At 34.3% G+C, this 17,924-nt stretch overlaps 1 protein-coding gene across 4 annotated transcripts in view; it reads right to left on the bottom strand.

Annotated features, from left to right (window-relative positions):
- The window catches only part of LRRK2 (leucine rich repeat kinase 2), a 133,051-nt gene that overhangs the window by 61,103 nt on the left and 54,024 nt on the right, over positions 1-17,924 (bottom strand). For all 4 annotated transcript variants that reach the window (XM_046012973.1, XM_046012974.1, XM_046012975.1 and 1 more), the window contains 10 exons: positions 16,069-16,187; positions 15,528-15,597; positions 14,810-15,027; positions 12,007-12,257; positions 11,582-11,730; positions 8,386-8,479; positions 5,490-5,676; positions 3,997-4,178; positions 1,211-1,440; positions 648-775 (listed from right to left, as the gene is read on the bottom strand). In XM_046012973.1, the coding sequence (XP_045868929.1) occupies positions 648-775; positions 1,211-1,440; positions 3,997-4,178; positions 5,490-5,676; positions 8,386-8,479; positions 11,582-11,730; positions 12,007-12,257; positions 14,810-15,027; positions 15,528-15,597; positions 16,069-16,187 (1,628 nt within the window). The remainder of the gene's footprint in view (positions 1-647; positions 776-1,210; positions 1,441-3,996; positions 4,179-5,489; positions 5,677-8,385; positions 8,480-11,581; positions 11,731-12,006; positions 12,258-14,809; positions 15,028-15,527; positions 15,598-16,068; positions 16,188-17,924) is intronic.

Raw genomic sequence — 17,924 nt, 5'->3', positions numbered from 1 at the left:
CACATCAGGGAGTCTGCTTCTCCCTCTGTCCCCCGACCTCTCATGCTTTCTCCCTCTCTCTAATAAATAAAATCTAAAAAAAAAAAAGTAAAAAAAAAAAATTATTAAAAGTGTAAGATTTAAAGTAATTGATACTACACTGCCAGTGAGGACACAGATGACAAAGCATGGATTGTTTTTGCTTAGTATATTTTATTTTAAATTAGAGAAGTTCATACTCCATTTAAGAAGTAAAATGATCAGGGGCACCTGGGTGGCTCAGTTAAGCTTCCGACTCTTGATTTCAGCTCAGGTCACGATCTCAGGGTCTTTGAGCATGGAGCCTGCTTCTTACAACTCTCTCTCTCTCTCTCCATTTCCCTTGCCCTTCCCCCATCAAAAATAAAATAAAATGATAAAAAATAGCTTTAACATATATATTTTCAACTCTTATAGGTTAAAGGGTTTTAAGTATCTATAACATTTACCAATATGGAACACACTATTTTCATGTCACAACCTAATTACACTAAAAATTCTCCAACTCAAAATTTTAGTGCTTCTAACTTTATTTTTAAAAAACTGAAGAGACTGTTTGTCCAAAACAAATCACCTTTCACACAAAAAAAATTATTATTTTCTACTTTCAAACAGTGAGAACAGACGACCTTTATATTGAAGAGCCAAGGTTTCATGGCGTCCACTTCAGCCTGCCCTTTGCTGAGGTCATAGACAGCAAGGTAGAGGGCTCGTTGGGTCATGAAGTGGGGATGAGTGCTGTAGAATTCCTCACGACCTAAAGAAAGATCGGAGACTTTTTCTTAGCCTTTCAAACAAGAGGCAAGTGTCCTTTAAAAAAAATTTTTTTACATGATAATATCTTCTACTTAGCATACAAAAAAGAGAGAAACAGCCAACAGACACACTACACATGTAGAAGACGACACTAGGTTTTCACTCAGGATTGACAACTGTTAGCCTGTGTGTCAAGTACCAACCAAATATTTAAGCTTCAGCTGGCTCCTACTGGTTCCTAACATTTCCCTCCATGAAATTCACTCTGGTAGCAAGGGTAAATTTAGAAGTAAACAGCTTTGGAATAATTCCATAGCATCTACCAGGTCTCTTTGCAGTATCTACCAGCTATTTTGCAGGAACAAAATCTTGGCTTTTAAATCCCTGTCTTAAATAAAAGATAAATATGAGTAAAAGATACCAGCAAAATAAATACCTGCAAAATCCCACACATTCAGAATGAGGTCCTTCTTCCCTTTGCCTCTAATTTGGATAGGCCAGTCTTTCACATCTATACCAACTGTGGCGCTCTGCACCCCAAGATCTGACTTCTTGGTTTTTGTCAATTGCTGCAATAAGGTGGTTTTACCACTCCCGGTATTTCCCACAATCATAAGCTTCATTCGGTTATAGGGCACGGCCTTTTTTAAACGCTGTTGAAGAAACCTGGTATTTGAAAGACAAAAATGAAATAATAAAGTGCTTAACAGTGTACTTAAAACACAGGCGAATTCTTAAGCATTGAAATCTTTAAAATACCAGACTATTCTAAAATATAGCATGCAAAAGGCTGTACAGCTCATGTACCTAACAAGGTGTATGTCTTTCAACACACTGTTAATGCATCTATTTTGTTAGCGAAGTCCGTGTAGTTGATAATGATTGGTAGGTAACAACATCAAATATGATGACATGTTACATTATCACCAGAAATAATCAAAACATGTTTGCAATACTAATTAGGATGCTGAAAATTATAGACTAATTAGCATTATATATATGTGTGTATGTGTGTGTATACATACACATATATATATGAGATATATATATATATATGTATATATATATATATGAGTTTCTTTAAATAACACAAATGAAACCCTAAAAATTAGAAGGTCCAAAATTTTACATATGACAGAGAAGCAAAATAGAGTATAGATGATTACCATCACACTAAACTTTGATAGTGAGGTCATATTGGGTATATTATATGTATCTACGTGTGTCATATATAGATAATGTATCTATTTACAAATATTATGTATGCATGTATGTAATGGAAATGGAGACTGGGAACATATTGGTCATATTATAAATTATACATGTACACTATTCAACTATCAGCAGATAATATGATATTTTCCCTAAGAATCTTAATGAAAAAACAACTGAAACTAATCAGAAGTGCTACAGGTGGCTAACAAAACATTTTAAATACTAGATTTTAAATTTAAAAATATACTGGCTATAGAAAGATATATTCTTAACTATGTTAAAATTTTGCTACAATTTAAAATTAGAGAAGTAAACTAAATCATATGTGAATTTTAGGGAATATGGACTGATCCATTCTCCTAACTAATAAGACTCTGATCAACATTCCTGAGGATCTGAATAAAAGGCACAATTACTTTTCATAATTTGATGCTTTAGAAAATACAACCTGACAAATCAGATACTATTACTGAAATCATTGTCCAATACCACTTAAATTCTGTTTGAAATAATTTTCTCACTTACAACTTAAGTTCTATTTGCATTATCAATAAGCAAGAATATCAATAGTTCAACTGTCTATTTACTAAGAATTCAGCATTCTTTGAAAAAGTCATTCTTTAAAAAAGCAATTGATCTGGGCATCCGGGTGGTTCAGTTGGTTAAACGTCTGCCTTTGGCTCAGATCATGATCCTAGGGTCCTGGGAGAGACCTCCACTTTGGGCTCCCTGCTCCTCCCTCTCCCTCTGCTGCTCCCCCTGCTGTGCACTCGTGCTCTCACGCTCTCTCTCTCAACCTCTGTCAAAAAAATAAATAAAATCTTTAAAAAAAAAATGATGCCTACAATTTCTAAACTACTCCAGTCTCTCCCTTCTAAAATTGTTAAACACATTTAAAAGTAGATATAGTGGCTTGATAATACAGCACACCATACTGAAAAGTAGTTCTACAAATTCTCACCAAATAGTGAACCAATTTTAATTTGTATATCTGTCCAGTTTCAGAGGGGAAAATCATGGGAAACAAATACGTAGGGTGAAAGCCAGTCAGGTTTAGCATAGCTGGTGACAGTCTTTCTTTTCAAGTTCAATCAACCCTGGGGGACAGAAAACCAAATCTTTCCTCATAAAAGGAGATGAAAAGTTAAATGTAATTTAAGAAAATTTAAGCAGAAGAGAATTAGGTAACTATGCAGTTCACTGGTAATTCATTAATTATCAATTGTATGCCAGGCTCTGTGTTAGGTGCCAAGAATCAAACTGTGAATGAATGTAGCCATGATCCCTGCCTTGTTGGATATTTTAGTCAAGTCAGGGATATATTGAGAGGTGATAACTGAGTTGAAACCTGCAAGATAATATAGATAGGAGTAATTCTATAGAAATGGGAATAGACAGTTTTACAAGTAGGTACCAATAAGATTGACATGCTCAAAAGGTAACAGAGAGTGAGATAAAGTCCATTACCAAAGGTATTTGAAGTACATCAAGTGTAAAGACCAGTAACAGTGATACCTGAGAAGTTTTCGTTTCAAAAATGGTCAGGGTTAGTAGATTACTCATCCTTACAGGCAAAATCAAAGTTAGTAATTTTATATCATTTAAGTATCTATAATGCTTGAAGATATAATAGACATGATAACTATTTGCTATATGAAATGCAGCTTGAGAAGTTATTGTGCTCTATTATTCTCCGTTACTACACTCTTTAGAGCATGTATTTGTAACAAGAGACCAAATAATAATTTCCTTTTATAGTCACTTCTATGACAAGCATGATTAGGAGGAGAAGCCACTCTCTCAACATTAGGGTGGCTAGAAGAAAATGAAAAGCTCTGTAGAGGCACCACATAAACCCATTTATTAAATAAAAGGCAACTGACACACGGTGTATCACCATTAAATAGTACCATACATTATTTCCTAAACTGTAACTACATACTCATCTAAGTGACAGAAAAAATCTGAAATCTGAAAATTTAAAAAATGGAAATAAAATTATCTAACCTTATGATGTCTTTGGCTTTACATCCTATATGTTTAAAATCAAAATTAAGCCGTAGTTCATCCAAAGGAAGATCCCATATTTTGCTTAACTTTCCCATTTCATTAGGAAAGGATCTCAGCTCCAAATTGTAACTGACATCAAGGGAAGTCAGGTTTTCGAGACAGCCAATCTCAGGAGGAATCTTAATGAAATAAAAGAGGGCAAATCCTGTTGGTAGGAAAGAAGAAATTCGTGCTGCCAAGAAACCAGATACTTCCTAGGAAAAAAGAAAGGCTCAGAGAGCCTATCAGCAAATTGTATAACCTTTCAGCAGAGTTCTAAAACTTTCCAAAGGCTTGTCATAGTTTTCAGTATAATTATTCAAAGACATAAGTATAAAGGACTTACCCAAAACAATCCAAGTCACTTATTTATAATCTTAAAAGACCTGTCCTATCTTGGTAGCATATTTCATCTACTCATGACATTAAAAGTAAAGAAGTTCTTTATATTTACCTAAATCTAATCATTAGTGACTTCAGTCTGCTCTTTTTACACTATATTCTTCACTAAAGTTATAAAGTTCTAGTCATAAACTTACAAGCAACTTAACATTTTTAAAATACAACTGAATGGGGTGCCTGCATGGCTCAGTGGATTAAAGCCTCTGCCTTCGGCTCAGGTCATGATCCCAGGGTCCTGGGATTGGGCCTACATCAGGCTCTCTGCTCAGCAGGGAGCCTGCTTCCCTTTCTCTCTCTCTCTGCCTGCCTCTCTGCCTACTTGTGTTCTCTGTCAAATAAATTAAGTCTTTAAAATAAAATAAAATACAACTGAATGTTCATACTTTCGGTGGCCTTGTAATAGGAGTTTTTCTTTTCCTGTTCCAAATTATTAAGCAGTACGCATTACTTTTACAAAGAAAACATCAATTTGCTGACCAAAAAAATCAGGTACCAAAACCACTCACAGTTATGCTGAATTTAACAGTTTCAGACACAATTCTTTTTGGCTTTCATAGGCAAAAAACTTGAAGTAGCAAAATTATATATATTTTTTCTGAGATGAATGAATAATCAGTTTTAGATTGAAACAGAGGCAACAGAGTGACGCAAAAAGGCTGACTCACTGGGCTAAAGGGCAACATGATGGAGGAATGCAGAAATTTAAGAAAAACACATGCTACAGTTGACTCAGCCACAACTTGAGAAATGTAGATTATTTGCGAGTCTGTTAGCAGATCAGAGATTTAGTGATAAAATAAAACACTTAACACATTACACACATTCATGATTAAATATATATATATTCATATGCTTCTTCAAAAATAGAGCCCAAAGTGATTTTGACAGAAGGTAATCTATGCTAATATGCCCACTTAGGATTAGATCTTACTCAAAGGTAAGAAATATCAATTAGGAGACTTTCAAAATGATAATTTGTGATATTTTCAAATCACAAAAGTGCATTTTTAAATAGGCAATCATTTTAAACAAGTAAGATAACCTCTTACCTCTTTCAGTTTATTATGAGAAAGATGTAGTTTCTCTACTCTTGACCACACATATGCTTTTTCGCTCAAGTCCAAGATGCTGATCTGATTAAAATTGAACAAGAGTTCCCTTAAGTTCAAAGATTTCCAGTGTGCAGGACTCGGCAGATACTCAATTTCATTGTTGCTCATATCTAAAGATCGCAAGCTAGAACCATACAGTATCAAGATAAAAAATGAGTGCTTCCAAAGTACATGAAATAACATCACATGAAATTTTCACCAGAGACACAACGTTAAAACTAACATTATTCATATTTAAGTATGCATGTATGTTTTTGTGTATATGTAGATAGATATGGGCTAGAGAAAAAGCAGGTCTCACTAGAAACAACATTTAAGTAAATAAACGACCATTAAAACAAAATTGAAGCCTAATTTCCTTACTTCAGAAACAAAAAAATGTCAATCTTAGAATGAGAGAAAGACCAAGTGTTTACCACTGTTTATGATGCATGAGAAATCATAGTGAACAAAAGGAAAAATGGTCATTTCTATACAAGATTTATAGCTATGCCTTCTGTACAAGAGTCACAAGTACGTAGCACCCCCCCTCTCTTTTCATTTTCCTCATTACTGTGAAGATTCTTCAGAGGCTGTGTCCTAGAGCTAATGAATAATGTGCATGGGTATAACCTTTTACCAGCTTGTCTCAGTATGATAAATATCACAACATTGAACATGATGTCTTGCATACAGTAGGCTCTCAAGGCAAATTGGTTGCTTTCAGGAATACATTACCCAAAGTTTGCAGGAAACAACAGAAAAACACATGGCATAAGCGTACGTGTGTAGAAAGAATAGACAGTGGTTGTGATATATTTGACTACATAAAGGCTGTCTGGACTTTTACAATTATATGCTGACCCTTTCATCTGGCATTTTTGAACCATACTGAATTAATTCTAACTAAGCTCACATAGTTGCACAGCCTGCTAGACCAAGGTTCAGGTCTGGACAACATTTTTGCTCTTATTTTAAAATGACACAGGTTTTTGCCCTACATATCTCATAAAGATGCATAAATATAAGAAAATTGATTGGACTGTATTGGAGACAAGTCGTGTCTATCTAACAAACAATACAACTCAGATAAAGCCAAGAATCAACAGATTGTGCAAAAGAAGTCCCTGTTAGCCTCAAGGGGGACTTAAGTTGGACAACTGCATATTCAACAAAAGAATATATTTAAAGAAATACATATAAAATGCTAGAAATGTATGCCTGAGGATATTGTCTAAAAGCATAGAGTAATTAAGGACTAAATAATATTTTTAGTGACCTGAGAAGAAACCTTCTTTATGGCATGTATCTCCTAACCAACTTTCATAAATATTTGACTTTCAAACACATTTTGAGGAATACATTATGTTTAAAATATAAGACTACCTATATCCTAGAGGTGCTTATACGCATGAGTTGAGAGTATAAAATTGAGTTGCCGGTGTTTAAGAACTGTGATTTAGGCAAATTACTTCACCTCTTTAATAAAATAATGTTCTCATTATAGAGATAATAACAGTTTTATTAGGAAGTTTAAGACATGATCCACCATTGAGAGGCTAAAACAGTGTCTGACACATTCTAAAGCTAGACTGAAATTAACTATTATATGTCTGTCTGACATTTTCTATGACCAGATTATAGCTAAGCATTATTTACCTATATATGCATATATTTGCACATATACACTTATGGATCTGGTTTATAATGTAAAACCAATTAGAATGGTATTTAAGATGACACATTTGAAATCTAATTAATGCCTAAAATTATAGTTAACAGGAAGCTTTCATTCCAGAAATATTGTGGGAGGCCGCAATAAGGCTTGAGACAAGGACCAAACCAGGCCCTGACTTATGTCTCCTTTAAAGTCCAAATAGCCTAACAAAAGGTTTAGGACGGAAAATTTCAGTAGCACTGAGAAAGGGTCTGTGCTATGTGGTGTGTGCTCGCCAACGTGACTTCCCACATGTTTACTAGTTAGATGAGAGCAAATTGGTCGGGGTCATAAACTCTTAACTGGTCCTTGCTGTTCCAGCACAGCTCATAAATCACTTTCAGGTTTGCTGTTACTTCTTGTATCAATACGGGACAATTGTACTAACATCAGCCATTGCCTGCAGGTGCACCTTGTTCATTTCTCACTAGTTCTCACAAGAAACCAGAGGGTCTGCAATTAGACCTTGAGAAGTAGGTAATGGGGAAGTCTGGAGGTTTTTTGTGTATATAGCAAATTCTTTTGTAACCAGCTGAAAATAGTTACTGTTGGCTATATAATGCCTCACTGCCCTGAATAAAGTCAGCACTGTTGGACATCCTCCTCAGTGCTCCTCCTGCCCCATCTCTTTGTCTCTCAAGTCTTTTTCTTTCACCATCCTCTTACTCTCACGTTTCCTGGTCGATTTGCCGTGCTGGCCATGACAAAATATTCCTAAATACTTGGAGCTATATAAATTGTCTTAATCTCCACCAAAAATGTCAAACTCAACATAAGTATAATTTCAAAGTTAATAACATCCTAGATGCACTCATCCTCTGAGAGCAAGTAAAATTTTAAAGGTAAAGTGATAGCTCCCGTAATCTCAGTTGTTTGTAATACTGCAACAGTTAATTAACCTTAAATTGTCTCAACACAATAGTACCCTAAATTAATATAAAGTTAAAAAGTCCAAATAGCAACTTGGGTCTTTTGCCTAGTAAAATTCTAACATTCATAGATTTAAGAATATTAAACTGAGTAACTTTAGAAATCAACTACAATTTGTAAATCAATTAATTTGCCTACGTCAAAACCATGTTTCTAAAGATTTTTTTCCCAGCTCATGCAGCTTTAAAGTTAAAACAATAAACTTACTGTGGAAGATTTAAAATTACTTCTGGAACACATGTAAATCTGTTTTGAGATAGTTTTAGGCTTGTCAGGGAAGAAGGCAAAAGAGGCATAGCAGCTAAAAGAAAATAAAAGTGAGATAAGAGACATTTTAATCATTCCAACAAGATTTCCCTTAGATTTTACTATCAGAACAGCTACCAATCACTTAACTTCTATTCACGTGCTGACAATAAAAAGTTCTACTTTTAAAATAAGGTAACTCCCTTACTCCTTTTACTAAACATCAAAACAATGGACCATACTTGTAAGAATATTTTCATCTGAAAGCGAAACAACTGTCCAAACATAAATTCATCTGCCCAACATCTGTACAAAGTAAAAATTATTAAAATATTCATTCCAAATTATGTGTGATATTATCATTATGTGTACATACATCCTATTAAGTATATACAACAAAACACTTTCAATACTAATACACAATATGATGTAAAGATAAAAATTCTTTATAGTACCAACCAATAAAGGGTGTTCTATGGGGTAATGATGGGTGTTGATTGATAAAAGCACTCTTGGATCACATGATCTTAAGACATTGGGGAAACATTAAGTAAAATGAAGCAAAATATCTCAGAGTTCTCAATATTCTCATGTAGTTTATGAACTTCCAAAAAGGAAATACAGTATGAATATGAAGTACCTCCAGGCAATAACATTCTGTAGAACACAGTTTTGGAAACTGAGCAAATCATCCAGACTGTTTTTCATCCATAAAATAGTGCAGATAGACCAGATGAACTCTCTGATTCTTTACAGATCTAAAAATCTATGGTTTTATTAAAGTGGCTTGAGAAATTATTTCTTAGCATTTTCAAGGTTAAAAATATGGGTTATGGTTTCTCCAGAAAATCTTCAAAGGTCAAAGTGTTCTAAGACACTGCTAGAAGCTACTTTCCAAAGAGGCAGAAAGGAACATGCTATTATTTTTCACCTATATCTGAAAAGTATTTGTGGCAAAATAAATAATTCTCCACTTAAGAATAGGAGGTTTAGATGCTATATGGAAAAGACTCATGAATTCAAAGAACCAAAACTGCATTTCACATGGGATTATTTTAATGGTTAATGGTCCCACTCAGATATCACTTCCCTAAAGCATCTTTCCAAACATAAGACTACTTCTAAAACTATTAAAATTATGTAGTGCAAAGCAAAAGGATTTTCGAAACTAGTTGTATTCTATCTTTCTAGTAAATTAATTCTATGCCCCTGAATACATCACAAAAAATCTCTCTTCCATTTCTTCAGTGGAGCAGAGATCATACCTGTCATACCCTACAGAATTTTTGTGAGATTCAGCTGAGATGACAGTAACCAACCCTCAGGGTCCTTGGGATGCTCCTCGTTCCAGATCTAACTTAAATGTCATAGATACAGAGACACTCCTCTGCCTCCATAGTCTGGATGAGATCCCCCTGATTACCCTTGTAGCATCCTCAACTTGTCCTCAAAGCATTTAGCTTAGTTACTGAATGCCTATCTTCTGAACCTAACTACTATTCTTTAAGGACAGAGACTGGGTTTGCTTTGCTCACTAGGAGGGAATCACTCTATTCCCCATTTTCAGGTTCATAGGAGGAACACAGCTGATATTCAATAGGTCTAGAGGAAAGGAGAAAGGAGGAAAATATCCTGCAAATTAGCATAGTTTTTATCATTACTATCTTCTGTTCTGGAAAAATAAAATATTTCAGCATAAGTCCAGTTGTATTCTGCTTTTAAGCAGTATTAAAAAATTATTTTACAGGGACACCTGGGTGGCTCAGTCAGTTAAGCTCTGGTCATGATCTCAGAGTTCTGGGTTGGAGCCCCACATCAGGCTCATTGCTCAGCGTGGAGCCTGCTTCTCCCTCTGCCTGCAGCTCCCCCTACGTGTGTGCTCTAACAAATATATGGATAAAATCTTTTTTAAAAAAATCTTTATGGAGTCAATACAGAATAGTCACATGGGTGGCAAGGTGCATGTGGCCTCCTTTATCTTCTTAAGGAAGATAAAATATGGGGAATTCCCACTTATTACCATAAAAGTATTTTGTCCCTTAATATCAGAATGTTCAGAGAGACTACGAATAAACGTAATTCCCTCTCACATGCTAAGAGAGCAAGGAAAATTTCACAACTTTTAATAAAAGTGATGGTTATATTATATATTACTGTAATATTCTGCACAGAGCAAGTGTTCAATCAGTAACATTAACCATACTCATTTGCAAACTGTTAACTGGTTAATTTTATTTCCGAAAGAAATAATAATAGTAACTACACTTCTAAGCCAGAAAACTGAGCAAATTTCAGTAGGAAACTCAGTATTCCTGCTTCAAACATCTCATGTAGCCATATGCATTTTAGTTTCACAGATTACAGCGCACCGTGGTATGATGACTATTTGAAGTCCAAGGAACTTCTAGCCTATGAGCAATCTATTATCATTTTTTAATTTGAAAATTTTTTCAGTATTAAAAATTTTAAAGTTTTAGTATTTAAAAAATAAACTATTTTTAGAGTACCTTTAGGTGTACAGAAAAATTGAGCAGAAAGTAAAGAGAGTTCCCATAAGCCTCTTCTCTCCTCACCACCATTCCTCTCAAGCACACATATTTTTATCCTTATTACTAATAATCTGCATAGCTGGTATATTCGCTTCATTGATAAGACAATACTGATATATTATCATTAACTAAAATTCATCATTTACAGTAAGAGTTCACTCTGTGCTGCACATTCTCTGGGTTTTGACAAATGTATAATGACAGGTATCCACATTACACTATCATTCAGAACAGTTTCACTGTCCTAAAAATCCCACTCACCTCCCCACTCCTCTCTCCTTCTTCAAATTCCTGACAATCACTGACAGTTTTACTGTCCCCACAGTTTTGTCTTTTCCAAAATGTCATATAGTTGGAATCATATAGTATGTAGCCTTTTCAGACTGGCTTCTTTCACTTAGCAATACACATTTAAACTTCCTTCGTGTCTTCATGGCTTGCTAACTCCTTTGTTTTAATCACTGACCTGTTAACTTTATCTCTGGAACTCTCCCATTAAATTTAAATTGAAATGCCACATTTATACCCTCACCTATCATGTCCATGTATGACCCACCCTGTAATACCCAAAAGGACTGTTTCGTAGGAGACTCATACAGAACACTTACCAAGATAATTCATTCTGGCACTGAAACTCTCCACTTTAGGACATGCCTTAAGGAAGTCTTCTGATAGCGATGTAATGTGGTTTTTACTAAGGTTTAAAATCTTCAGTTCCTTCAGGCTTAAGGGGGAACATATTTCTGGTATTTTATTTCTAGTCATAAGAAACAAAATGAGGATTAAATGTCATAAATTCATATGCCTTGAAGAAAAAAAAAAACAATTCACCTTCAAAGAAGAGCATCAAAGCAGATTTATTTTTAAATTAATTGTGAAAATTGATAGAAGCTGTAATATTAATTCCCCTCAATCTTTTATCATATGACTGCTTAAAACCCACTACTATGGAAATAATGTCAACATATTTTATCAATCTTACAAAACTTCAATATAAAGCAACCCTTTTGTATTTAATGAACTCCCTTCTTACCCTTCTAAAATGAGCTGTTCCAATTTCTCTACCACATCACCAAGGTTCTCAGGAAAAGAAGACAGCTGATTATATGACAAGTTAAAGTGTTTCAAGGTTGGGCACTTCACTGCAGGATCCAAAACTACTGAAGGGCTGATGTCGTTTCGAGAGACATCGAGGTTGGCAATACAATTCATTTTCAACAAGTAATAGGGAAATGATGTAAATTTATTACTGTGCAAATCCAAATGTGTCAAACACTTCAGGGTCTGGAAAGACAGTATTTTAAAATTATCTAACCATTTGAAAACCAACTGAAAAACCTGAAATTAGCTAATATTTCTGCCTTCCATACCTCTGGTAACTAGAACCATTAAGAATTTTCCCCAAAACTGAGAACACAATCCACAAGAGAACTTCAGTATAATGACTGGTCCAACCATCCCTGCTATTAAGTGGGTTAAAACCAGGAAAATGGGGGCGCCTGGGTGGCTCAGTGGATTAAGCCGCTGCCTTCGGCTCAGGTCATGATCTCAGGGTCCTGGGATCGAGCCCCGCATCGGGCTCTCTGCTCTGCAGGGAGCCTGCTTCCTCCTCTCTCTCTGCCTGCCTCTCTGCCTACCTGTGACCTCTCTCTCTGTCAAATAAATAAATAAATAAATAAATCTTTAAAACCAGGAAAATGTAAGAGGTAAAGTGTCAAAAGCAATTCACAAAAACAAGGTTAAGAGTTTAATTCAGTTTCTTGGTAAATCATTCCTGCCAAGAGTGAAATGGAAACAGAACAAGCCTCAACAAATATTTGAATTATTTAATGAATAAACAGTATAAAATAATCCTGGGGATACATTTCTTAAATGCTAGGTTTTAGAAATTGTTATATATTTTAATATAAATAGTATTTATATTATAATATTTAATATATTTAAATAATTAATAATTATTTAACCATAAAAGTAATCCTTGTATACATGTTTTATTTTAGAACCCCCTCTTTGTCATGAAACCCTTTGTTTCAAATTTCTAATCTCCATTTTTAAGCAATTTCTAATTTTATCATGATAATATGAAACTTTCCATTTATATGTCAGTTTTTTAAAACTTGGGTATGGATTATTGTAAAGGCTAAAATATCAAAACAATCTCTTCTCTATGTTCTTCTCTATATATCAATATATTTATCCTCAGAGAAATTCTAAAGAGTTTGATGTGATTATAAAGCTTATTAACAGATCTTTGCCCCAGAAGTTGTTTGGAAATATCTGCCATTTGTTTTAGATCCTACCAGATTATTCAGAATGAAAGATTTTTAAATTCTTTATTCCCAAGTTTTAATGGAGAAATTTTCTGGTAGAGATAGCTACAAGCAGTAATTTAAAAAGTGCCATCTAGTGGTGCCTATTTAAAATTTCCTTGAGAGGATTCTGAGCTTGTCTGGTCTTTGAATACCCTTAATGTATCTCACTGTGTCATGCTCTTTTCAAATCGTCTTTGTTTTAGTTGGGCTCAATTCTAGTTTTCTTTATTTACTCTTTAACAAATATTTATTGAAGGTCTACCAAGTGTCAGCCATTAATTCTATCATAAATTAATTCAATAATCATCTATTGAGCCTCCACTGTATTTAAGACCTTATTTGGTACTGAGAATAGACATGAACAAACCTGAAACAGCTCCTGTTCTCAAGAAGTTAACAGTTTAGTAAAGAGAATATACCTTAGATTAAAATTTACAAGCATTGGGGGAAAAACATGAAAGCCATGGAAACGTAAATCAGATTGGTAGCCAACCAGGTCTGGAGGCAAGAAGAGAAAGAAATTAAAGTTAAGGAAATGACATTTAAACTGAAACCCTTGTGACTTGGAGGATTTAGTCAGGCAAAGAGGAGGAGGAAGAGAGAGATGACACATTTTAGACACTGGGGTTACAAGATATCACCCTTCTTCTCTCTCTCCAAATACACAAACTTTAAGGAAAAGACACTACTTAAATATACTTAGAAACATGCAATATTGCTTCAAAAAGTCCCAAAAGAATTATAAATTTTATAGATAAAAAAAGAAAAATGCATTTGCAGTAAAACCAGTTTTTTATAAACGATGATCCTTCATCAAACTTTGCAGTTCAGTGTAATAATTTAATTTAACAATTTAAATATATGTATTAAAATTTTTTTAATTTATCAAGATACGTTCTTTGACTTCTGATCCATCATACATTAAAATGATGAACAAAGTCAGTATTCTGAGAACTACTCTATCAGCAGATCATTTTATACTTTAATTTTCAAAAATAGGAATGTTGAAAAAAAAATCAACTTTTAAGTTGCATGTAATTTTAAAACTCATTAAATGTCTCATGGATAGTTTAGTTGAGCCTCTATATTTTGCAGATGAGGAAATGAAGGCTTAGAGTGGCCAGAGGAACACATACTTACTGTTAGACAGTTGGTGGCTGAGCCAGAGCCAGGGCCACCAAACCGGTCTAATTCTAGTCTACCTCTTCACACTGCTTAAGTTGTCTTACTAGAATTCAATAATTGAAGGCATGATGAACATGCAGCCTGGATACATCCTACTATGTACCATGGATCATCAGGACAGAACCTAGGATTCCTTTTTTACCAGATCACCATTCCTCAAAGATGCTCCTGAACACCACACAGACTAAGATCCCAATGTGAAAACCACAGGAAAAGGGGAACTACTGTCAAACGATGCAGAAGTAGATCCTTCTTTCTAAAGATTTAACCATGCAAGTTAGATAGAAAGACAAAAGCTCTTCAAATATCCTGAGAGTTAAAAGAACAAATTAAATTTACTTCACAGAGTTGTTGTGGAAAGCTCATGAGTGCATTCTGATGAAGCTCCAGCTTTTCAAGATGCTCCAAATGACCACTGATACAGCATTTCTCGCTCAAGGCATCAATATCTCTTAGTTCATTTGCTGAAAGGTCTAATGATGTGATATATTCTCTCTCAGAAGCCAGGGAAGAAATGCTATCTGAATGCCTCATATGGGATTGAAGTTTTGATGACCCTTTTGTCAAAAACAAACACACAATGGAAATATGAGCAAGGAATCACTTGTAAGTATTTACTGATCACCTACCACTGTCAGACTCCTTTCAAGGCACTGGAGATTCAGTAGAAAATGAAACTACAGAGCTTACATGCCAGTTGCAAAGATGGACGATAAATAATAAATACTTAATCAAGTGGTAGAAGTAGTATAAAAAAAAAGGAGACCTGGAGAAGGGGGGATGAAGAGTGGCATGGATGACGGTAATATTTACATTTCAGAAAAGCAGTAGAAAGGATAAAAGAGTCAATCTTTCACAGTATCATAAAAGGTAAAATTTTAAATATATAATTGTATTTCATTCTTCTATAGTGTGTGATATCACTAGACATATAATTTGAAGGTTATGTAAGATGAGATGAACACCTATAAAATCTGAGTAGAGGAAATTGTTATTAACAAAGTACTGCATTCTGCTCAAAATATCTACTTATTTATTATTACTTTCAAATACTTACTGAGTGAGTCATCTGAAGAGAGTATTTTTCTTTTTTGCCTCAGTAAATCTTCATGATCGAAAATAGGTCCCTATTTAAAAAATAGACAGGTTTAATAAAATCACTATCATTTTTTGGAGCAAAGAGAACATTTCCTATTCCTTAAGAGTCACTGTAAGATTTCTAGTTAAAATACTCAGGGGACTAGCCACACCATAAGACACAGACCTACCCTGGGCTCCATACAAATGGAGCTCTGAAAAGAAAAAAGAAAAAAAGATAAAATCATTTTGAAGTATACTTAGTACACATATGGCCCAAACATGCTCAAAACATGAGCATGAGTATTTAGAACGGTTTATACATACATATATGTATATATATGTACGTGTACATATATACATATATATATGTATATACACACACACACACATAATCTATATATAAAGCTTTCATATACTAGGGAATTTCTGCTCCAGTAGCTCCTAGCTTTGGCACATAATTTCAGTTATCAAGAGACTATCAGTAACAAAACACACAACAGAATGACAATTTAACTTACCAATGAGTTGGAATGCCTTTGCAAATTTGGTGAGCAACGCTGCAAGGCACGATCTCGGTAAAATTCTCCTACGCTAATTGAATTGGATTTTCTTTTCACCAGAAATGAGCCTTCACTTCCTATTTTTAAATGACAAAATAAAGGCAAATAAAAAATGTTGACTCAATCATAAGATGTTAGTATCATAGTACAATAATCATAAAAGGTTAAACATATATTCATTGATGGAAATTGCTCAATTTCCACTGTAACATCTTTAAAATAGAAATAATAAACTATGTTGGCTTTTCATTTTCAAAATTCAGCTACATTTTTCTTCATTTATAAATATTTATTGAATGGCTGTCCTAGACTAGATACTGAACAAGTGCTGAATAAAGATAAGCAGAAAAACAATCCATGCCTGATATGAGCTCATATATAGTAGGAAAAAAACAAGTAAAAAAAAAAATAGTTACATGTTATAATAAATACGTGTGTGTACAGGAAGCAAAGAAGTTTATACACAAATTTGAAGCACTGGGTGGCTCAGTCGGTTAAACATCAGCCTTAGGCTTTAGCCGTGATCCCAGGGTCCTGGGATCAAGCCCCATGTCGGGCTTCCTGCTCAGTGGGGAGTCTGCTTCTCTCTCTCTCTCTGTCCCTCCCCCCATTTGTGCGCGCTCTCTCTCTCTCTCAAATAAATAAATCTTGGAAAAAAGAAAGCTTATATACAAATCTGATCAATGTCATTCTTTTATGTTTCTTTGATTTGCTCTCAGAAAATTTTTGTTTAAATTTATTTAAATATTGGAATCACACTAAATCATCTCACATTCAGGAATCTTGAGAACTCCTCTATTTACATTCCACATTATGTTATCTCATTTATGGGATGACATTAAAATGAAACAATGAGTTTAGTTGGCATAAGCCTCTTGAGAGAGAAGAGAAAAGAACTTCTTTTAAAATTATGGATTTAAAGAAAATAAGAATCAATAAATTATATTATTAAGGATAAAAAATTTGGAGACATTACTGTAAAATTATGAGATTATAAATTCTACCACTCTCTATCTTACAAACATAAAGAATTAATTTTAAGTATCAAAACAAATTTAAAAACCTATATATCTAAAAATGAACTTCATAATATTCTATATAAATCTTAAAATTGATAAAAAGACTTCCACTTGGTTCACTATTAAAACTTAATTTATCTTATAACTTTATTTTATGCTTAAACATCTTAATAAAATAGACTTCACAGTTTAATTACATTTTTATCTTATAACTATTACATTTTCATAATTATCCTATTTTATGTCTGTGTATGTTGTGTTAGCATATTGTTTATAGAAGCAACAAAGGCATTTTATAATTATTTTTATGTCAGAATTTCTAATGTTTCCTTTATTTAAAAATAGTTAAAGTGTTGCTTGGGTGACATAGTTGGTGGAGTGCCCAAGTCTTGATATTGGCTCAAGTCATGATCTCAGGGTTCTGAGATCAAGCCCTGTGTCAGGCTCCACACTAAGCATGGTGTCTGCTTGAGATTCTCTCTCCTTCACTCTCTGCCCCTCCTGCTCATGCTCTCTTTCTGCCTTTAGCTCAGGTCATGATCCCAGGGTTTTGGGCTCAGCCCCACATCAGGCTCTCTGCTCAGCAGGGAGCCTGCTTCCCCTCTCTCCCTCTGCCTGCCTCTCTGCCTACTTGTGATCTCTGTCTGTCAAATAAATAAATAAAATCTTAAAAAAAAAATTACAATCCTTTATGTTTGTGCATCTAGTAGTAGAGCTCCACAACATGCAAAGCATGAACAGATAAAAGAATTAACAAATCCAGGGGCGCCTGGGTGGCTCAGTGGATTAAGCCGC

The sequence above is a fragment of the Meles meles genome, chromosome 7 (genome assembly GCF_922984935.1).
Source record: "Meles meles chromosome 7, mMelMel3.1 paternal haplotype, whole genome shotgun sequence".
In the NCBI taxonomy this organism is placed as follows: domain Eukaryota; kingdom Metazoa; phylum Chordata; class Mammalia; order Carnivora; family Mustelidae; genus Meles; species Meles meles.
The sequence above is the reverse complement of the archived record's forward strand: the minus strand, read 5'-3'. Positions and strand labels throughout refer to the sequence as shown.